This window comes from Malania oleifera, chromosome 9 (genome assembly GCF_029873635.1).
Source record: "Malania oleifera isolate guangnan ecotype guangnan chromosome 9, ASM2987363v1, whole genome shotgun sequence".
Classification (NCBI taxonomy): Eukaryota; Viridiplantae; Streptophyta; class Magnoliopsida; order Santalales; family Ximeniaceae; genus Malania; species Malania oleifera.
The window spans coordinates 13955735-13979772 of record NC_080425.1 but is presented as its reverse complement, the minus strand read 5'-3'; the positions used below and the strand labels follow the sequence as shown (position 1 = coordinate 13979772).

The following is a 24038-nucleotide window of genomic DNA, read 5'->3' as shown; positions in this document are numbered from 1 at the left end:
TTGCTTCATGACATCAAAAATATTCCCATGGAATGGCATTCCTGAGAATCTCATTCCTGGGAATAGCATGCCTACCTCATGGGAATATTTTTCTTTGGTTCACATTGTAAGATTCCTACAAATGTACACAACATTCCCATGTCAATATTTGGTTCAACATGGGAATCCTAGTAGGTATTTTAAGAAGATGACAACTACTCTTGAAACGTGTGTATATGAAGAACAATTGAATTTTTCAACATCAAAAACCTAATAAGAATGTCTTTAATGAAATCTATGTCCTAGAATTTTCAATACCTTTAACAATTAATAATCGATTAACCAAAATATATAATTGAGGGCAATGTAGTATTTAAATAATAACTATTATATTAAATTTATACAAAACAATAATAACATTGCTTTTATTTAATAAATTACAAATGCCAATCAAAATGTTGATTAACATTAATAGTAACACTCATACTAGACATTTTAAATATTTTCTAACAAAAAATTAACTAAAATTTTATGATTAATATTTGTAATTAACATTTTTAATATTTCTAAGTAAAAAACTTACTAAGGTTTTAGTTAATTAATACTTTTTTATATTTTAAATTTCCAATTCAATATTTTCTAAATAAATTTTTAATTAATTTCCTAATTAATAATTAATTAAGTTTTAATTAAAGCTTTATAATTAATATCTTTAATTAGCATTTTATATATTTTTTAATTAAAATAATTAATACTTATAATAATTTAAAATTTTAGCAGTTAGTTTATTAGTAATTTATTATTTTAAATCTAATAATAGAGCGTGATTATATTATATCATTATAGTCCAAAAGTCAAAATAGTGAGAGCTATTTGGTCCAAAAAGTAAGATGCCTATGAAATTTTACAAAGGAGATGGGAATAGGAGGTCCATGTTTCATGAGAATCCTTATATTCCCAGAATTGTGAATATGCCAACCACATCAAATTCCCATGCTTAAGCAAACATGGGAATGAGATGCCATAGGCATCACATTCTTGGGATCTTGAAATACGCCACGAAACAAACGCCCTCTAAAGGGTTTACTCTTTTAGATCTTCTAATGATTAGTTGGTTAATGCTAATATTTCATTTTCACTCTACAAAATTATTTGGAAGGCAAGAGTTCCCTCATAGATCAAGGCTTTTATTTGGTTGGTTGCTCTTAATAGAATTAACATTAACAATCTATTGTAAAGTAGGAGATCTTTAAAAAGGGCACTTTCTCCCGATAATGTTCTCTGTGTATTGATAGTCTAAAAGCAACGTCTCATTTGTTTCCTCACTACTTGTTTGCTTGGAATATATGGAATAGGCTTTTGGTCTTTTCGGTGAAATTTGAGTTTTTCCGCAATTTGTGGAGGATTTGCTAGCCACTTTTCTCTTAGTTCTAGCAGAAGGAAGGATGCACATGCTTTGTGGAAATGTGCATTTCTTGCAATTTTGTAGGGTTTATGGATCAAATGAAATGCTTATATATTTATGAGAATAAGTTGAAATTATCTTGTTTATGGAGAAGATTCATTATTTTGCCCCACTCAGGAGTGCTTTAAAGGAGAGGGTTTTCTAATATCCAATAGGATAGTTTGGCTTTGTTGTCTGATTTTTTATTTTTGCTTTATTTTTATTCTTTTTTTCCCTTTCTTTTGTTGAGGAGGATTTCTTGCTCCCCTTCTTATACATCCTTCTTATTCTAATAAATCCGTCTTCTTTTGCTATTAAAAAAAAAGAAAAAGAGTACTCCAATACCCAATTAGTACTTAAATATGATGATGAATCATCTTCTACTCACACTTCAAAACAAAAAGGGGTTGTAAAGTGAAACAATACAAATAGCCTAAAGTCACTCATACCTTGCTTTATCATATGCATGTTCCTAAAGTGTTTCGGAATGATGGTGTAATCACCACCTGCTCTCTTATCAATAGAATGTCATCCTCTATTCTTAGCAGCAAAATGTCGTACTCTATCTAAATGCTTCCTTGTTCTCTTTACCTCCTCATACATAGGTGCATGTTAGGATAAGTTTGATCCTCATGATATATAATGTATTATGGGCAACTCATGTACTCAAAAGGAAAAGTACTGTTATAACCCTACTCTACATCATATTTTTATCTCCACCAAAGTTACCTTCTTTAAGTCTACACAAAACTATTCTGAGTCCTTGAGTTCTTTTAACCCCAATAAGTCCTTTAATCTACCTAATCATTTTGATTCTAGCTTATTATCTCTACCTAGTCATCCACATGCATCTTCATGTAGTTTGAGTCCTTCTCGGCACATTGATTGTCCTAATTTGAAGGCATATACAGAATGGGGCTCAAGGGAGAGAGACCCCTCTAGCTTTTACTACTACACCTTTGGTTCCCTTATGATCTCGTTTCCTTGATCTTCCCATTGCTATCCAAAAAGGTAAATGCACTAGAACACAACATCGAATCTCTAACTTCGTTTGCCATGATTTCTTGTCACTCTAATTTTTATGTTGTTACTCCATATTCTATTGCTCTTCCTAAATTTGTTTCTAAAGCTTTAGCTTATTCTAGATGGAGCAGTGCAATAGTTGAAAAGATGCGTGCATTACATGATAATGATACTCAGGAATTCGTAAGGGGTACTCAAGTGTACTGTGGATTATTCAAACGCATTCTCCCTAGTAGCAGAACTTGCATGTTTGTTCATCTCCTTCACCACCATCTTTCACAAGCCTTTGCATCAATTAGATGTGGAATTTCTTCCTACACGGTGAGCTAGTGACCTTCACGAGAAGGTCCATATGGAGCAATAACTTGGGCTTGTTGCTTGGCGTAGTCAAGCTTAGTGGGTGCACTCAAGAAATCATTATATGGTCTAACGTAGTCTCCCAGAGCATGATTTGGTCAATACAATGCAATTGAGTTTTGGCTTCCAAGGTGCCCAGTATATCACTCTTTATCATCATACTCTATCCTATAGAATTCTACTTATTGTGTATGTTGGACATTATTGGTGATGATTATGAAAGCTTGACATACATTGTTTGCCCACGACCTAATAGCTTAAGGGTTTAGGTAAAGTGGTAATCTAACATGGTATCAGAGTTGATGGTTCAAGGTGGGCTTGAGTGTTCATACAAGTGTTCATGTGGATGTTGATCCCATAGAAGAGGAGTGATGGATCCTACGCATGCTAATCCCATAGATGAGTGGCCTCTCAAGGTTTCGTGTCCTTTCCATGGTTGAGTTGTAGCTCCTAGGTGGTTATATGACAAGTAATGGCTTCCATTAAAGGAGTGATCCAATTCACATAAGATGGAGAGATTGTTGAGAATTCCACTTGTACGCTTGTCTGACATTGGAAAATATAGTGGAGGATGGGTGCTTTTATACATGGTTGACCAAAGACCTAATGCCTTAAGCTTTTAGGTAAAGCGGTATTCTAACATGGTATTAAAGCTGGTTACTAGGAGGTCATGGCTTTTGGTCTTGTTGCCCATGTTTATTTTGTGGTGTTTAAAAAACTATCGTAATTCCATGCATAGTAGTTAAAAGGCACAAGGCGCAGAGAGGCGAGGAGTGCAACGCCTCATCCCAGGCGAGGCGAGAGGACCTGCAAGAGTCGCAGGGAGGCATTGTGAGGCTCACTGGTGCGCCAAGTGACGTGAGTCATGCCTGAAACTTTTCAACCCTGTTAAATAGAGAAGTAGCCAAAGCAAAACGAGCCCTAGCCATATTCGATTCGAACCAACACGAAACCCTTCTTCTTCGACCCTTCGAAGCCCTCCGACCCTTCGCGAGTTCGTCTTCAATCCTTCGAACCAGCAGGAGCTTCGTGAGTTCGTCTTCCACACTTTGAACCAACAGGAGCCCTTCGCGATTTCGTCAGGAGCTTCGTGAGTTCGTCTTTGACCCTTCGAACTGGCAATCGCGAGTTCGTCTTCAATCCTTCGAACCAGCAAGAACCCTTTGTGAGTTCGTCAGGAGCTTCGTGAGTTCGTCGCCAACATTTCGAACGAGTAGGAGCTCTTCGTGAGCTTGTCTTTGAGCCTTCGTGAGTTCATCTGCTTCATCTACTTTGAAGTTCGAACTAGTAAGTCTTCTTCTTCTTCTGCAGCTCTACTTCTTCTTCTTCCTCTTTTTTTGCAGCTCTAGCCCTATTCAATTCGAGCCAGCACGAAACCCTTCGAAGCCCTCCAACCCTTCGCGAGTTCGTCCTTCGAACCAGCAAGAGCTTTGTGAATTCGTCTTCCACACTTCGAACCAGCAGGAGCCCTACGCGATTTCGTCAGAAGCTTTGTGAGTTCGTCTTTGCCCCTTCGAACTAGCAATCGCGAGTTCGTCTTCGATCCTTCAAACCAGCAAAAGCCCTTCACGAGTTCGTCAGGAGCTTCGTGAGTTCGTTGTCGACATTTCAAACCAGCAGAAGCTCTTCGCGAGCTCGTCTTCGAGCCATCAAGCCTTCGTGAGTTCATCTGCTTCGAAGTTCGAACCAGTAAGTCTTCTTCTTCTTCTTCTTCTTCTTCTTCTTCTTCTTCTCCTTCTTCTTCTGCAGCTCTTCTTCTTCTTCTTCAGTTCGTCTTCTTCAGTTTTTCTTCAGCTTCTTCTTATTTTTCAGTTCTTTTCTGCTGCCTGCTGCTTCTTCTTCTAATATTACATGTAATTAATTATGTAGTTTTATTTAATGCAAGTTTATAACTAATAAATAACATTATTTTTCTGAATTTAGCTACTTTTTTTAATTATGCAGGATCTTTCATTTAATGCAGCATACTAATGAAACTATACATTTTTCTGAAATATATTATACATTGTTTTTGCATTTAGAATATCAGGTCTTAAATTTTAAATGGATTCTATGTTGAACTACGTTGAATTATTAATGCTTTTGGCCTTCGTCCTAGCAATTTCATTAAATTTCCAATTTTGGTATTGAATGTTTGGCATTTTAAATTCTAATATTACTAGATATTCATACGTTCATATATCATTTACCCCAAATAAGCATTGTACACTATTTTAATAATTGTGTGCCTCACCTTCGTGAGGCGCGCGCCTTCGCCTCGCACCTCGTGCCTTGGCTTCAAAGGCCCTTCGTGCCTCGGCTCACCTTGCGCCTCTAACTACTATGATTCCATGTAAAGGGCGTTATTTATCACTTGTTTATATTTCCACGTGCTATCAAGCCACACATACAAGGGAGTGTTAAAGCTTGACATACATTGCTGGCCCACAACCTATTAGCTTAAGCATTTAGGCAAAGTGGTAATCTAACAATGATTATCAAAGTATCTCGAGCATAAAGCATTTTTCACAAACTAAGTTTTAGACCAAAGATTTGGGATCATTGGTATAAAAGTATCCAAATCTTGTATTGTAACCATTTTACCACAGAAGAAGTGAGTTCTTGATCTTTTAGATGAGATTGAGCTACTGAGATCCAAATGATACACCTATGGATCCTAATAGTAAGTAAGTGCCAAATATGGTGATTTGCTGCCCAACCCTTGATAGTACTGAAAATTGTCAGAAAGTTGAATTATCTCAGACATTCAACCGAATATATCTTCAAAACAAGCATTATGATCCAATTTTTTAATGCTCCAAGAACAAGTCACTCAATAGTTCGCATCTTGAGATACCTCAAAGGTGCACCATGGAGAGGTATCTTATATCATGATCAGGATCACACTTATATTTAGGTCAAACTTGTATAAATGGGTAAACAGATGTAGATTGGCCGGGTACCCTTTGACAGAAGATCCACAACTAGGCATTGTATTTCTATTGGTGGTAACTAGGTTTCCTAGAAGAGTAAGGAAAATAGTGGTTGCCAAGTCAAGTTTTGAGTCAAAGTATAGGGTCATTGCTCACCCTAAATGTGAACTTGTTTGGTTGAAGAATGCATTGAAAGCACTTGTTTTTCCATATTCTCATTCCATAGCATTGATGTGTGATAACAGAGTTGCTATTCATATGGCCTCCAAAGTTCCAATGTAGTTTTTTATTAGCAGAGAAAACACATAAAGTTCATTCTCGCATTGTTTGCAAAAGCTCATTACAACCACTCATGTGCAGTTTGAATTTGAACTAGCTGATTTATTCACTAAATCCTTGGGGTGCTAGGGTTAAATTCATTTGTAACAACTATCAAGATAGAAGCTATGATATCTATGCTCCAACTTGAGAGAGAGAGCTACTCGTTATTATGGCCATTTAGCATTATCAATATGTGCCATGATTATATTAGTAAGCATGAGTTAGCAAGGTATTATGGTCATCGTCATGTACTATTGCTAACATATACTATAAATAGCAAAGAGAGAGAGAGAGAGAGCAAGGGAGAGAGAGAGAGAGAGAGAGAGAGAGGGACCTATTATTGTGATTAGGCCTTCCAATTTACCCAATACTTCAACAACAACAACAACAACAACAATTATTCTTCTTATTATTATTATTATTATTATTATTAATAAAAAAAATATGTAAATTATGATAAATATGTATATATTTTCAATAAAAATAATTTTCTATCATGGGTATTTTTGAAAAAATGACTTGTTTTCGTTCCACTGCAGGCTTTACAGCCACCATAGAAGTTGGGAATAGAAATTGTAACTCCTACATCCTTTATATGTTATTAACCAAATGCAATAATCGCATTCCAACAATGATTCCATTCTTAAACTGATTCCTTCCTTACTTCAATTCCGTTCCGTGGACCAAACAAGGAGTTAGCGTTTTACCCAAGGGAATAATAAAATATTCTATTTAAAAAAAAATAAAGAAGAAATCTAAGGCTGGATAGATCTACATCCAGTGCTTTAGGACATCCTGTTTGAGAGTGAACGGAGCCGGTGAAGCAATATTTTATCGCACATGTTTCATTCACAAAGCCATGGATGACATTTTGAATATACAGAAAAAACAGTCACATAAATTTCAATGATGCAGACAGCAAATAAATTAGTGCCAAACCCACAACAACGAAACCAGATAAAGATGAAAGAACCTATAAGTCATTGACTCACCCAAAATCTATCAAAGGACGGATATAATTTTGACCAAACATGTAGTAATCAAAAGGCTCTCGCATTGCTTTATGATGTGGGGGGAAAACAAAAGAGTCCTGCAAAAGAAAACCATCACACTTTGTTTAAAATGGGCATACAAGCAGACAGTTTTTATCATCAGCATGCTAAGACAAATATACATCCAAAGGTAGAACAGCTTGACGTTGTTTGCATGTCACCTCTGCATCCAGTAAAACACGATCAAACAAAGCAGTTGTGTTTGACAATATAATTTCATCAGCATCTGGAATTCCACTTTGGAAAACCTGAATGGAAAAAGCATTCCAAATATAAAATTATGAAAGCTATTGAAATACCAAAATGAAGAAAGGCATAATTTTAAAAGACTACCAAAAAGTTTCACCAGAACTGCAATCTTAAGTATAACATAACATGTAGAATAGGATGTTCAACAGCAAATGTAATGAGATAGTTCTATCACAAACTAAATGACATTTTTAGTACAGTAGTCTTTCTGACTGTACAATTATTGTTTGATTTCATCCTAAACCAAATCTATAAAATCCAATAGAGAATTTGCAGCAGATTAGCATCCTTTAATAACGCAATTAAAGCCTTAACAGAGACAGTGTCACTCAAAATCTAAAAATAAGAACATGGACATGAGTGTGTGTGTGCAAGAGAGAGAGAAAGTGTGTGTTTGCACCTGTAAACTTACTAAACTAACCATAAATATACAAAAATAATTTAAGCCTATTTTGAAATTTGCTACTTTTAATTTAAAACAAATAACACCAACTACCAGTTGAGACAATGAAGCCAAACGTAGGCCATCCATAAGGCTAGGAAACCACCAGACACCAATTTCCATGCATCAATCCAATTTCACCACATAACTTCACGAAGTAGATAGACCAATAATTATTAAAAGAATTTATAAAAAAAATGATAACAAAAGAAGATATATTAGAATAAAAGAAGTTTATAGTTTATAAAATAAAACATTAAAAAACCTAGCAAAGTTCAAAGCAAACATGCAACTAAAAGTTTAAGAATGTTAATGGGTAAAGAGCATGAATCTGCATAGCAAGAGTTTTTTTCTTTTCACTAGAATAGCACATCGCGCATGCGTGAAGAAATAAAGCCTTGTAAAGTCTTCAAATGTGCAATAGATTGTTGGTGTAAACTCTATTAACTTATTAAGGATGGCCATCTACACAAAATCCATAACCTTAGACAATACCTCAGCATGCCCAGAAGTAAGGCCAAGCTTTTGGGGGAGGAATCAACCTGAGCTGAGTTCGCTTCCCCATCAGATGACACCTATATTTAAATGGTCACCCAAGGTGGAGTTGCTGCACTAGATGTCCTGAAAGTTGCCGGTTTTATGGTTGACCCCTCCATTATCAAAAAAAAAAAAAATACACAAGAAGACATGAGACATTTGGACTCCAAACGCTAGCATCTCCTCAAGAAGGCCAAAAAGAATCCAACAAACTATGAAGCACAAAACAAGAAGCAAAGAAATCTCATTGGCCTCCCTATCTTGGATATTCCTATGAAGTGAAGACATCAAGAAACACAATCCCCATCAAGAATCAAGAAAGAGAAAATAGGCACATTATGATGGGTGGTAAGGGCCAAAAAAAAAAAGGGGGGGGGGGGGGGGGGGAACACTACCCAAACCCCCTCGGGCTATGCTATACCACCAAGCTTCACTGTCAACTTGAGCACAAGCCAATATCCTACAAAGCCCAATTATGAAGTCTAGTTTCCCACATCTCAATAACTTGTGGTTAGCTACACATTTTTGATCTGGTCATATAGCTCAATCTAGGATCATATCCTTTATTATATCATAGGAAAGCATGTTGTTCTCACCACCTCAAACCGCATTTCCATTCCACATTCCCACTGAAACAAGTATGCAAGAAATTAACTCATAAGTAGAAAATTCATAAACAAATTTACAGTGTTTTTAAAATGACCAGCCAAAACTATTAGACAAAGAACAAGCTCAATGTCTGGTCCAACTTCCATCTTGTTTTTTATCAAACCAAAGTCTAGTAAAAACTTGGAAAAACTAGGGGCCATTTAGTATCAATATCAAGAATTATGGAAACGAAAGCCAAAAATGAAAAATGAAAATCAGAAATAAAAACTAAATATTGAAAACTAGCAACACTTTAGGTTATTATTTACAAAAATAAATTAAATTAAAAACATAATTGAAATCATGTTCATTTTTTTCCTTGAAACAACAATTGACAAATATGATTCAAATAGTAAAAATGCAAAAGAATACTATTAGAAATATTATACAGTAATATCTAATTAAATTTTTATATTTATAAACTCACATTTTAGGCATCCAAGAACAATCCTACCGTAAATGACAGTTGAAAATTGGTTTTAAAAAAAATAAAGACCTTTTCGTGACATTTATTTTTATTTCAAAATTTTTGAAATTTTATGTCATTTTAATTATATTTCAAATTCACATGGCTATTTTACTTTTATTTTAATTTCAAAATTTTGTATAAAATGAATGATCTAATTCACAAAGCCAGCAGTGGATATCAAAGTACTGCCCAAGCTGCAAACCATAAAATCTGGTTTTCAGTTCTAGAAAACTGACAAAGCCCCCAAACAAAAAAAAAATCTAGAAACATAAACAAATGTATTCTCATAACCCATTTCTTCAATATGCAGCAATGAAAACAGAATACAGAAATAGTACCAAACAACCCCCTAGATCAATGAGACAAATCAAATGAGCCGGCCAAAACCAGGTTCTTGGTCTTTTTTATTTTCATTTGTTTTGACAAGAAACAATGCCCCAAATTGTTGAAGTCTTGATGAGAAAAAAATTTGGAGAGAGAGAGAGAGAGAATCTCATGCACAGATAACAGGAAAGAGAGAATATCTCCTGAGCCTTAATTGCTCTGAATGGGATTCCCTTGGAGACTTGAAAAATTAATTTAAGAAGTCAAGAAGCATAAATAGGAAGAGGGCTGGGTTATGGGAGTGGATGGTGGGTGGTTATTGGCAAAATGGGAAAGTAGTAACAAGATATTCTGCCGGTTAAAAACAAAAATATAACAAATAATTGTCTGGAAGTCCGGATTGCTACTTGTTGGGACTCTGAAAGGCCAAAGCCTTAAATTCTTCAACAAAAGTTCCCGAAACTCAATACTGTTTTCTTTACTTCTAAAAGTATTGCCAATCACCACTCAATCAAACCTTCAACCGTGCATATTTAGAAGCCTAGATTAAAAATATATAAAGACAACTATGATAACATCCTGCTGACATAACCAGTTTAAACAGACCAAAACCAATTTGACAAGCCTGAACCAAAAACTGGACAGCATTCCAGTTCATTGACCAGTCTTAAGTTCAAAAACATTGGCAGTCTGGTGCCTAATCAGATTAGAGAATTTTATAGAAGATACAGATTATCATCTGCAACTCATTGTTTTTGTGGATTTGCGCCAAGACACAACATTTAAGCATTGATGCAAATACAGATCAACAGTTAGCTGTAAATATTAAATGCAAAATTTGATTTTTTTCAAAATTTAGAATTTTATGAAAAAAATTTTAGAGTAGAATACAATTTGAAGATCTATGAATTTCATTAGCATTTCAAATTATCAATTAACAGATTTTTTGTACGGTGCAGATTCAGTCAACAGTTTCATTATTAGAGCTATTGACAGAATCTTAAATTAATCAGAAACTCCTAAATTTTTTGGAGGTAGATCCTACACTTATTCAGTTTAAAGTTTAATAATGTAGGATAGTCATCAGACTCATCACTAAAGTAGGCATTAAAAAGTAAACAAAGCATAATGGTCAAATATATTGACCTGTTCACCAATTCTAAAAATTCAAACATTATCTCACTGATTCCAATGAAGCAGCATGCATTGCAATTCCCTAAATAAAGTAATACAGATGGGTGATTGCATCCAATACAAAATGGGAATATGTCAACTTCAAATTTTTCAGATGTAAAATGAAACACAAGTATGCACCATAACACTTTATAGGGAAGCATGTTGTGGCCTAATGAGGCCAAGCCTTGACCTGGTGATAAGGATGTTACACCTAAAACTGAAGGTCACAGGTTCCAGTCAAGTCACAGAAACAGCCTCCACAAATGTAGAGGTATGGCTGCATACATCATGCCCTCACCAAACCCCAATATGGCGTGGGAAGTTTGGGCACCAGGTGTGTTATATTGTGGCCTAATATCGATGCAATAAAGCAAACTAATAATATCGATGCAATGAAGCAAACTAATCCAACATCTCAGCAATATACTATTTTCTATATGTACACAAAAGCATGAGTTTAGGATATTTATTTACTGCATCCTGATAACTTCGATATAATTCCTCCATCACTGAAGCAAAATTTGAAGGCAATCTGCCAGCTTCTGTTTCCTTCTTTATTCCAGAAAGCAGCTCTGCAGGAAACCCAGCAAGACAAGAAAACAATACCTCCAAATTAGATTCCAAATAAAGAAATGCTGCAAACAGAAGAGTCAAAACATCTAAAAGTATTCTTAGCTGCATCAGAAATGCATGGCTTAGGCTTCAACTAGAAGTCTAGAACAAACTCGACAAAGTAAGAATTATGTTTTGAGTTTAAACAATAAATAATTAATAATGAAAGTATGAAACATACAACCAAATAGGAGAAACAGAATTGCAAAGGAAATAAAAGCAAAGCTGACAACTTCGATCATATAACATGGTTAACAGATTGCATTTTCATTGTAGAAATTAAAAAGTAATGACCATTATACATAATTTAAACTTTCAACAACAGTAATACAAGGTGATCAGGTGAAAGACCAATAACAATGCAGATGAGTAGAAGACCATACACCCTCTAATGAAAATAATAACTATAGCTATAACTTTAAATGCTGATGCAATTAGCTGAAAAAGGGTATTGCATGCATTCTAAGACTAAAACAAATACAAGCAAAGAGCAGGCAATGCAGTGTGTTACAAAGCTGCTGGATGTGCTAAATCAATGACTCGTAGGAGTGAAAAATAGATCATGTATGCAAGTTGTTTAAATGTAGAAATAGCACTAAGCTTAATTCAAAAAACATTCCCCTGATGATTTTTTTTAGATAAATAAAAAAATTTATTAAAGGGAGAAAAGAAATAATTACAACAAAAAAAGAAAGGAAAAATGACATGGAGAACAAGGTATCCTCCAACAAGACAAAGAAAGCAAATGAAAAAATAATCCACAATACAACTTTACTAAATCAAAGCGCCCCAATCTCCCTTCAAGTCTTCTCGAGAAACATTTCTAAAAATTTGATAAAATTTGATTTCTGGAACATCATTGGTGAAGGTATAAGTTTCTTGCTAGTAGTATTAGAGATAGAACACGAAGAAAACTAGAAAAAGGTTTATCCTCACTAAAATATATTTTTTAATAATTAATATAGTATGGTTATACACAATGTTATATCAAAGGCCAAAGCAAATAACAACAAAGAAGTTGAATCTTTTATACATAAGAAATTTATAGAGGAAAGAAAGGAAAAACACAACAGGGACAAGGAATTCATCCACAAAGGAAATAAATCTAAAAGTGCAGCCTAAAAAGCAAAAAATTAACAAATCAAAGTCTTCCAAAGTTCCAATCATAATGAATGTCAGCTAAAGGCAAAGGCAACCCTTTAGAAGTTCCTAAAGAAGAAGTCTAAAGCGAAGCATAAAACAACATTCTCTCATACAATAACCTAAAAAGTATGAATTCCCTAAGATTTGGACTTTTTCTCCATTCAAATGCCCAAAAACATCACTGTAGTAGCACTTTGGAAAAGAAAACTACCATTCCCAGTGTCCTCTCTCTCCAAAAATATTATTTAAAAATAACCTGAAACTAAAGGCAAACCTTTAGAAGTTCCTAAAGCAGAAGTCCAAAGTGAAGCATAAAACAACACTCGCTCACAAAATAACCTAAAAAGTGTGAATTCCCTGAGATTTGGACACTTGTTTCCATCCAAAAGCCCAAAAGCATCACAGTAGTAGCACTTTGGAAAAGAAAACTACCATTCCCAGTGTCCTCTCACTCCAAAATTATTATTTAAAAAAAAAAAAAACTGAAGCTTGTCGCAAAACAAATCTTCCACTGCACCTAGGCAAACCAAACACTGCTAAACATCATCAAACAATGAGTAGGACTTGTAGGTCACAAAACAATGAAAGAAAAAAAATATTATTATTTATATCACCATTTTACATCATAAAACACATACATAAGGAGATAACCATAATCGGTCTCCTCACCTAGAAATAACCATTAGTGTTAATCAAGTTAAAAATAATTTATCATAGTTACCAAAAAAAGTAAAAGATGAATTAAGAAATGAACATATACACAATAAACTAGGCATAGCAACAGCCGAAAGCAAGATAAGGAAAGGTCGCTTAGATGGTTTGGGCATTTAAAATGTAGGCCTAATAGCATACCTGTGAGGAGGAGTGGTTAGTTATTGGTTCTGACTTTCTGGTATTAAAAGAGGTAAGAATAGACCTAAAATAACCTAGAATGAGGTAACGACAAAGGATTTAATAGATCTTCAGCTAGAGGAGGAAAATGCTCTCAACCGGGTGAATTGGCAGAAACGGATTTTCATGAAGCCTACCCCACCTAGTGGGACTTAAGGCTTGTTTGTTTGTTTGTTTGTTGTTGTTGTTGTTGTTGTTATAGTTACCACTAACCAGAAAACACTAACTTTGTAGCGGATCACATATTGGTAAAAACATTTCGAAATGTAGTACATATTCATTGCAAAATGCTAAAACTAACAATCCTATAACAATTCTAAGTTTTAATTCAATATTTTTCACATAACATGTTTTTCTATCAATTAAAGTGGAGAATTATGACATTATAATACCATTCCAAGTCTTTATTTACTATTTCACAAAAGAAAATTTCTTCTAGATTTTGAAACACTTCAACATCCTCCCCAAAAATATACAAGTGTCATCACATATTTTTCACCAACGTATTATGCAAGCCACCCCTAACTTTCCACATTTTAGAGCATGTGTCGCACCACGATCACGTTCTTGTTCCATGAACAAGAAGGTTCCGTGTTCTTGGTAACACTATCATTGATCATGTGAAAGTTTAAACTTTAAATAGAATCTTAGCCTTGCAAACGAAACCATCAAGAGGAAAAGACTAAAGTTTGCAATAGCAGGTACAAAAAGTTCCTCCTTTCTTCGGCTATTGGAAATGAATGTTATTTCAAAGTAATTGGAAGATTTTAATGTCATCCAACTGAAGTAGGATATGGCAAGCTTAGCAAGTAATTTTCATTCAAAACTCAAAGAAAAGACCCTAATATTCATCACAAAAAATTGAAACCTAAATGTCAACCAATAGGTACACGAATCTTTTCCCACCATGAAATGATAGCTTCGAGAAAAGATTATGACATTAAGGGTTAGGGTATGAGCATCAGCAACAGCACCCACAACAAGAAGTCATATTGCCTTTGGAAATAGGCAAAGTGGTAAATGATGGAAATAATGTGAGGGCTGAAAGACCAACTTGTCCAAGTGGATTGGCAGGTATTAATATGGATGGTAGGGATTCAAAGGCGTTCAGGTAGTGCTACTTTGGGGAAGTGGATCGTAGACTGAAATACAAGGAAGGGTTGGGGCTCAATAATGTGGTTTCCAATAACAACTTGGTTGTAGAGGTTCCCCATAAAGGGTAACTATTTATGGCACAAGGTGATTAAAAGTAAGTACGAAACGCACCGAAATGGGTGGGATTCAAAAGAACATAGCATTGTTTCTCATGCAAGCCCATGGAAGTATTTGTGCCAAGTTGCTCGTCTTTTCTTCCCCTTCACCCAATCCAAAGCTAGGAAATGGCAACAAGGTTTGGTTTTGAGAGGATGTTTGGGTGGGTAAGAGTTCCTTGGAGCTTGATGGTGCCTTATATGTTCAGGCTTTTTACCCTTCACAATGCACCTATCAGCACTTTTTTATTCTAAGGGGGGATTCTCTTTATTGGGACTTCCATTTTTTCAAGAATCTAAATGAAAATGGGATCGATGAGATTTCCATCTTATCTCTTTGGATCCATTTGTTCGGATCAATAGGAGAGATGAGAGAGGTTTGATAGGGTGATTCATCAGGCCTCTTTTCCACTAAATCTATCTTCCTTCATCTCCTTAATTTCCTTCCTCATGTTTTCTTCCCTAGAGCCGCATCACTCGGAATTTTGAAGTTGATTTCAAGGTTCGAAGTCTTTGGACTTTCTAAACAACATTAACTTGCACAACTTTGTCATACATTAAAAGGCCCTTTGAGACCCTCAATCTTGATGTGTGTGTGATGTGATGCGAATTCAATGAAATGAATGCTCACCTCTTCCCTCATTGCAAAGTGGCATCTCATCTTAAGAGTGCCTTTTTTTTTGGGGTGAGGCTTGGGTGCCTCCTTTGGCAGTGGGTGATTTCCTGTTGGTGAGAAATTGTGGCTCAAGCAGGGGTAGGAAGGAAGAGTTCTATATCGCAACACGTTTTTTTCTATTTTATGGGCATCATGAATTAAGAAGAATGTAAGAATTTTTAAAAAATCATACTACCACTCCTTGTTTGTTGTGGGATAGAGCAGTGTACTCGACCTCTTTTTTGGCCCATTCCTTTGGGATTTTTTAGGGTGTGCCACTGCCTGATCAAGTTAGAGACTGGAAGGCAGCGTTAATGTAATTCTACGATTGTTTTCTTTGTTTGTTCTTCAAAGGACATCTTGTTCCTATTGATTTTAGAGAAGAAAAGATTCTCTCAATTTTTAATGATAAATGTACAGCCTGTATATAATGGAAGGAAGAAAAGTTCCTTTCACTATATTCGGTAACAAGATACTAATTACCACAAAATCAGGAAACTAGCCAAATATAGGAAACTACAAAATAGGAAACAAACTAATAGAGATATCAGGAATTATCCTGAATCTCTTTATTCCTAAATTAACATAGTCAATAGCAGATATTCTCACTAAAGCTCTACCAAGGAAGAATTTTGAAGATTTGAGTACCAAGCTTAGCTTGATTAACATCTACGCCTAGCTTGAGGGGGAGTGTGGAAATACTCGATCCCTGATTTCCAGGGATACCGCTGCAGCAATTTTTATTTTATTTTCTAACTTGTCGACGGGTATAGCAGACTAACTATCCCATTTTCTATCTTCTCCTTTATGAAGTGGCGATCTATCTCCACATGTTTTGTCCTGTTGTGATGCACCAAATTCTTTACAAAGTTAATAGCTGACTGATTGTCACAAAATACCTTCATTGGTTCAAATGTGATGATTCCTAGTTCCCTCATTAGTCTTTCCAACCATATTCCCTCACAAATTCTGAGTGCCATAGCTCTGAACTCTGCTTCTGCACTGCTCCGAGAAACTACTGGTTGTTTCTTACCTCGCCATATTACAAGGTTTCCCCACACATACGTACAATAACCAGATGTTGACCTTCAGTCAGTTATTGATCCGGCCCAGTCAGCATCAGCGAACACTTCAATATCTTTCCTTGTGTTTTTCCTAAAGTACAAACCTTTACCTAGTGTCATTTAAAGTACCTCAATATCCGGTTAACAGCTACCATACGTTCTTCAGTTGGATCATTCATGAATTGACTGACTACACTAATCGAGAACCCAATATCAGGTTTGGTGTGCAAGAGATAAACTAGCTCCCCAACAAGTCTTTGATATCTGCCTTTGTCCAACTGGAACATTGTCCTTATTAGCTCTAAGCTTAGTACTTGAGCCCATGGGTGTTTCAGCCAGTTTGCACCCAAGCATTCCTGGCCCTTTAAGAAGATCGAGTACATACTCCATTGTGACACTGAAACTCCCTTTCTTGACCGGGCTACTTCCATTCCAAGGAAGTATTTTAGGCTCCCAGGATCCTTGGTTTCGAATTCTTTGGGAAGTAAGGTTTTGAGCTTGATTAATTTGTCTTCATAATCACCTATTAAGATGATGTTGTCTACATACACAATGAGAATCGCCAATTTTCCTTCGGTTGAGTGTTTGATAAACAAAGTGTGATATGCTTGACACTAGGAATACCCATACTTCTTCACTGTTTTGTTGAACCTGTCAAACCAAGCTCTCGGGGATTGCTTCAATCCATAAAGGGATTTCTTGAGCTTACATACCTTATTCATAGTGTCCTATGTTTCAAAGCCAAGAGGAATGTCCATGTAGACTTCTTCTGTAAGGTCTCCATTGAGAAAGGCATTCTTAACATCAAGTTGGTGAAGAGGCCAGTCAAGATTGGCAGCCAATGATAGTAGTACCTGAATAGTGTTTAATTTGGCTACTGGAGCAAACGTCTCTTGGTAGTAGATGCCATAGGATTGAGTGAACCCTTTTGCAACCAGTCGCACTTTAAATTTGTCCACGCTTCCATCAGCCTTGTATTTGACGGTGAATATCCATTTACATCCTACTAGATGTTTCCCACTCGATAGGTTTGAAATCTCCCAAGTTCCACTTTTCTTTAGTGCCTGCATTTCTTCCCAAACTACAGTCTTCCATTCCAAAATTGAAATGGCTTCTTGAATGGAGTTAGAAACTTGCACTTTGTTCATATTTCCACAAATGTTTGGAATCTAGGCGACAACCCTTTATAAGAGACAAAGTTGTAGATTGGATGACTGGTACATGACCTCCTACCTTTCCTTAAAGCAATGGGACAATCAAGGTCACTAACAGTAGACTCATTAGTGATGAATTCAGAGCTAGTGTTACCTGGTGAAGTTTCATGTGTTCTTGCTTGGGAGGTGCTTGTTGCTCTAAATCTTCTTGATTCTTCTCCTTCCGAGCATATACAATGAACTCACCATTGGTTGCAGGCTTTAGACGTTGGACAGGAGTTGAAGGAGGTGGAAGATTTTCATATTTTGTTTTTGTTTGGTGACTATGGTTTGGAGTAGGAGTAGGAGTAGTTGAGATAGGAGGGATAGTGACTTGTGGACTTGGGTGGTTGTTGGTTGTTGTGGCATCAATATCCCAAAGCTAGTATTCCTGTATGAGATTCTCCCCCTGAATATCATATTTGGGGTAGTAAGGTTGATGTTCAAAGAAAGAAACATCCATGGAAGCATATAGTCTTTTTGTAACTGGGGAATAGCATTTGTACCCTTTTTGGTTTGGAGAGGAATATACACTTGAGTGCTTTGGGATCAAGTTTCATTCTGTGTTGTTGGTGGACATGGACAAACACAGAGCACCCAAATACTTTGAATGGTATTGTTGAGACAATTCGGGTGTTGGGATAAGAGTGAAGAAGGAGTTGACAAGGTGTTTGGAAGTTTAAGACATGGGAAGGCATTCGGTTTATAAGATAAGTTGTTGCGAGTATGGCTTCCCCCCAGAAGTGTCTTGGGACATGAGTGGAAAACATAAGTGATCTAGTAACCTCTAGAATGCGTCCATTTTTCCTTTCCGCTACTCCGTTTTGTTGAGGAGTATTGACACATGAACTTTGGTGTATAATGCCTTGACTTTGTAGGTAATCTCCGAGAATGTGTTTGAAGTATTCCTTCGCATTATCAATCCTAAAGATTTGTATTTTGGTATGGAATTGGGTTTGAATCAGTGTTGAAGTTTTTGAAGATTTGCCCAACCTCTTATTTTTCTTTCATGAGAAACACCCAAGTGATCCTAGTGTGATCATTTACAAATAACATAAACCAGCGAGTCCCGATACGTGAAGGTCCTAGACATCACTATCGATCATTGAGAATGGATGGGATTTTTTATATTGTTGAATTGAGTAAGGGTTACGGGCATGTTTAGTGAATTGACAAACTTCACACTGAAAATCTTTTGGATTTTTATTGCTGAATAATGAGGGAACAAGTTTTTGAATGTACACGAAATTTGGATGACCTAGTCTATAGTGCCCTAACATAACTGCACTATCATTATTGAAACGAGAAACAAAAAAAGAAATTTTTGTAGACAGATTGTTCGTCTTGTCCGAATCTGCCTAGTGAGCTTGTTGTTCCGGAAGATCACCAACCTTGAGGATATAGAGCCCTGCGCACATCTTACCATTGCCAATTGTCTTCCCCGAATTCAAGTCCTAAAAATTCACACGAGCTAGGGAAGAATTTAGTTAAGCTCTTGAGTGAGTTTGCTAATAGAAAGTAAATTGCAATCTAAGTTTGGGACTAGGAGGATGGAGTTTAGGATGAGGTTCTTTGATATAACCACAGAACCTGTTCCTGTTACTCTTGAAAGAGACCCATCTGCAATTCTGACAAAAAAATTTTCATGACATGGACTATAAGTATCAAAAATCCTTGCATCTCCAGTCATGTGACCTGGAGACTCCTGAATCCACAATCCACGGGCAGATTTTCTCTCTTGTTGCACTGAGAGCGTTTAAAAAAATTACCTTTGTGAGCCAAGGATCTGGTTTTAATGACTGAGGGATTGGAGGATTGGTGCTGGTTGATCAATTTTTGCAAAAGTTCCGTTTGTTCTTTGCTTAATAGACTTTGTTCGGGCTGTGTGTGGTTCTCGTCACAGGAGACCAGCTGTCCACAGCTTTCTTTGTTGTTGAATGGACATGAGGGCTTCCAATCGGTGGGTTTTTCATAAAATCTTCCAGCATGTCTCCTTGGTGTGACCAGTCTTCCAATAATGATCGCACCAAGGTCATCCTTTTTTGAGTCTGTTGTATCCAGCTTGATGTTGAGGCCCTTGAACCGAGAGTGCAGATTCTTCGGGGCTGTGAGTCGTAGTTGGTGGTCCATCATCACTTTCTTTCGACTCTCTTCCATGTGAACATCTGAAAACGCCTCTCGAATACTAGGTAGCGGTTTCAACCCCAAGATTCTTCCTCAACATCATCAAGGTCCTTTTTGAAGCCCAACAGAAACTTATAGTCTTTTCTTTTCAATGATTTTCCGATATTTGATTCCATCTTCTGGGCAGTTCCAATTGTATTCGTCAAACATGTCCAATTGCTGCCAATTCCGTGTGAGAGTGTTGAAGTATTGAGTGACCGTGAGATCTCCTTGGCGTAGATTGTGAAGAATACTTTCAACAGCGAACAGTTCAAATGAGTTATCAAAGTTAGAATACATTTCTTTGGCTGCGTCCCAGATGTCCTTTGCGGTCACATACAATAGGAAATTTCTCCTATTTCGTTTGTCATTGAGTTGTAAGCCAGAACATCACCATGTTGTTCTCTGACTTCCATGTTCTGTACTTTGGATCTTCTTTGCTTGGTGGGGCTGCTACTCCGATGAGGTAGTCGTTTCTTCCCTTTCTGCAAATGAACATCATTACTGATTTTGACCACTGAAGATAAATCTATCCATTTTTGCGCCCTGTAATGGGCAGAAGATTGCCATCTAACCCTCCATTGCTGCATGTGGCTGAGGTTTCAGGATGGGAGGTGACTTCAGAGAAGGATTGACTTTGCCGAGCCATTGTCATCCCGTATTTTGTCATCTATCTACGGTTCAAAGGTGGCTCTGATACCATGTTTATTTTAGAGAAGAAAAAATTCTCTTATTTTTTAATGATAAATGTACAGCCTGTATATAATGGAAGGAAGAAAAGTTCCTTTCACTATATTCGGTAACAAGATACTAATTACCACAAAATCAAGAAACTAGCCAAATATAGGAAACTGCAAAATAGGAAACAAACTTATAAAGATATCAGGATTTTCCAGAATCTCTTTATTCCTAAATTATCGTAGTCAACTAATAATAAAATCAGAATTACTGCAGCGGTATCCCTGAAAATTAGGTATCAGGTATTTCCATAGTTCCCCAATGTATCCTTTCAGATAATTGCAGTGATTTTAAAGGTGTTTTTGAGCCATTTTAGGCCAAAAACACACCAAGGTGTAAGTGAAAAGGCGTAACTCCATAAAAGTGCACGCATCAAACAAAAACCCTTGTTTTTTTATGCCTCAACGTCAAGGCGTACTCCTTTCGGTATTGCAATGAAACCCTATCCTCCCTCTCTCTCCCGCGAAACTTCTTCTTCTCTGCTCTGTCGACGAAGCCTCTGCTCTCTCTTCGAAGCTTCGACGAAGCCACTGCTCTCTCTCAAAGCCTCTGCTCTCTCTTTTAAAGCCTCGACGAAGCCTCTGCTCTCTCTCGAAGCCTCTGCTCTTCTTTCGAAGCCTCCACGAAGCTCGACGAAGCCTCTACTCTCTCTCGAAGCCTCTGCTCTCTCTTTCGAAGCCTCTGCTCTCTCTCAAAGCCTCTGCTCTCTCTCTTTCGAAGTCTCTGTCCGATGGGTCTGAGGTTCTCAGATAGAAATTTGTAATTTGGCTTTTTCTCTTCTATTTGAAAACTTATGCCTTATTTTTAATACTTAAGAGTTATGTTTTTATTTTTTTTATCCATTATTCTAACATTTTTCTCATTTTTATATTACGCCTTCGCCTTTTAAAACACTGGATAATTGTTTATATATCCAAAAAAATAAAAGTGAGGGATGCATTGGAATGATGGTAAAGAATCACTTGGGATCAACACAGAATGGTATACAAAGCAGTCCATTTTCAAAAGTAAAAATGCTTCAAATAAAATATTTAGAGCCCTAATAAAAATAAGTATTAAAAAAAAAAAGCAATGGAGTGCAGGATGAGTCAAGATTTTTTCCCCAAAAGATAACTTTAATGACTAATCTTTTATTTAAAAGTACTAAACTGTGATGAAGAAAATTGAACACATATGAAAGGCTGAGCTCCCAGCCCTATTGTCCAACTTTGTGGCAGACTATTCAAATATAAAAACACATCCAACTCATGAACTGAATTCTTAAACAACAAAATTCAACCCAAGATCATAAAACCTATATCTAAACAAGCTCATTCCAATTAAAAAGGTAGCATAAACCAACAGAAACATTAGAAATATGCAAGTGTTGCTGCTTGCCAATACTTCATGCACTCATATAACCTGCTCTTACTGAACAGTGAGGCCTTGCAACACCTGCAAATGCAAATAAAAAGTGAGAGTTTCCTCCATCAGCGGACACTATTTAGACTACTCAACCTTCACCGAGGATAGGGCTCAAAATATGCCTCAAAACACTATAAACCTCCAACCATTATCAGTCAAATCCCATCCTCTCATCCCCCTCCTCCTTTTCCCCTTTGTATCCTAGTCGGATGTAATCATCTTAAAATATAAATTGAGAATTAATACGATGTCACTCTTCAACAGACCTTTCTACTAATCAAAAAAAAAAAACAAATCCATTTTTTCTTCTTCAACCAACACTTTTTCTGTTTTTCACCATCAGATGTTTAGAGAAATGTTTCTACACTCTGCTTTTAACCAGTAGGTGTACAAGTCTGTCAACAGTTTTACAGGTCATCCAACCAGTCTATTGCATCTACTCCAGCCCATGACGTCATCATGACATCATATTCATATTTCATATATTATATGCTTTATATGCATGGAAAATAGTAAATAAAATATATACTATTTTACTACAAACTATCCATACAGATTTTTTTTTTTATGTTTATTTTGAATGCACATAATAATTTTTAATGTAAATTTTATTTTTTAGAAAAATTATTCAAATGATTTTTATACATTTAACCATGTTTTGACTGTCTAGTCCAGTTTCAGAGTTTAATGGTATTATAAGCTGGTCTGGTTAAATTTTAAATACACTATTTCTACAAAGATCAACTCTTTTTCCATCTAACGCCAAATAAAACATCATTAAGAGAGGAAGTGCAATAGGAAGAGGAAAGGAAAACATCAGGAACGGTCCCCCAGTCCCTCAATTCAAAGGCTTTCCATCGAACACACCAAGACAAAAAGGCCCAAAGTGACGCAAAAAACTCACCTCAATCTTAGAGTATAAAGTTACACATAAGTGGATCTCTGACAATTTTCTTGTTTCTTTCACTTGTAGTCGTCAAAAGCGCAAGGTGCACTGAGAAGCAGAGGATATTTGGAGCCTAGGCATGAGGCATGAGGCGCAAGGCAAGCCGGCGAGGTGCAAAATTATTAAAATTATTTGTAAAATGCCCTATTATAATGGATTCTTGATTGTGAACATGAGCACTAATATTTGAATTTTAAACTATCAAAATATTCAACACTAAACATAAATGAATACTGTAACACAAATTTTCAATAATATGAAATTTTCATGCCATAAATTCCACAAAATAGAAGCACGGAAGCAGAGATAAGTAGTAGTAAATGAAAAAGAGCAAAAGCAGCTGACTGAGAACTTCCAGAAAACAGCAGTCATGTTCATGCCAGAAACTCAAATTCCAGATTACAAAAGCAGAAATGCCAAGAAAAATAAATGTTTCCAAAAAAAAAAAAAAAAAAGCTCAGTTTCCAAATAAAACAGCAAAAATGAAAAAGAAATAGAAAAAAAAGAGCATCAAAAGGGGGGCTCAGAGCAGTTCAGAAGAAGAAAAGAGGACTGAGAGCAACAGCGCAGAAATTTGAGGAAAAAGGAGCAGATATTTTATTTTTTTTTTAAAAGACAGCAAAATAAATAAATAAATAAACTGGGGGGGTGTTACAGCTCAGATTAAGTGCAGCAGAGCAGACCAGAAGAATAAGATTAAAAACGAAGAAAGAAGTATAACAGCAACAGAGCAGAAATGTTAAGAAAAAGTAGCAGAAATTTCCATAAAACAACAAAAAAAATAATAATGTAAAAATAAAAGGAGGGTCACAGCAGCTCTAACTGAGAGCAGCAGAGCAGCAGAATGCTGACCTGCTGAGAGTCCGAAGACATTAGATGCAGCAGCAGAGCAGCAGAATGCTGATCTGCTGAGAGTCCGAAGACATTAGATGCAAGATAAAACAAAATATAACTTAAGCTTTTCACCTTAATTTATAATCATACGCACAAATCAGATGGCTGATTTTTAAAAAGGAGGGAGAAAACAAACTATAAGGTAAACATAG

The 24038-nt window shown here is 36.1% G+C and overlaps 1 protein-coding gene across 6 annotated transcripts in view; it reads right to left on the bottom strand.

Moving 5' to 3' along the window:
- Positions 1–24038, bottom strand: part of LOC131164190 (glycerol-3-phosphate acyltransferase, chloroplastic) — a 97296-nt gene that overhangs the window by 60464 nt on the left and 12794 nt on the right. For all 6 annotated transcript variants that reach the window (XM_058121194.1, XM_058121198.1, XM_058121199.1 and 3 more), the window contains exons 2-4: positions 11408–11505; positions 7250–7336; positions 7029–7126 (exon numbers count right to left, since the gene is read on the bottom strand). In XM_058121194.1, the coding sequence (XP_057977177.1) occupies positions 7029–7126; positions 7250–7336; positions 11408–11505 (283 nt within the window). The remainder of the gene's footprint in view (positions 1–7028; positions 7127–7249; positions 7337–11407; positions 11506–24038) is intronic.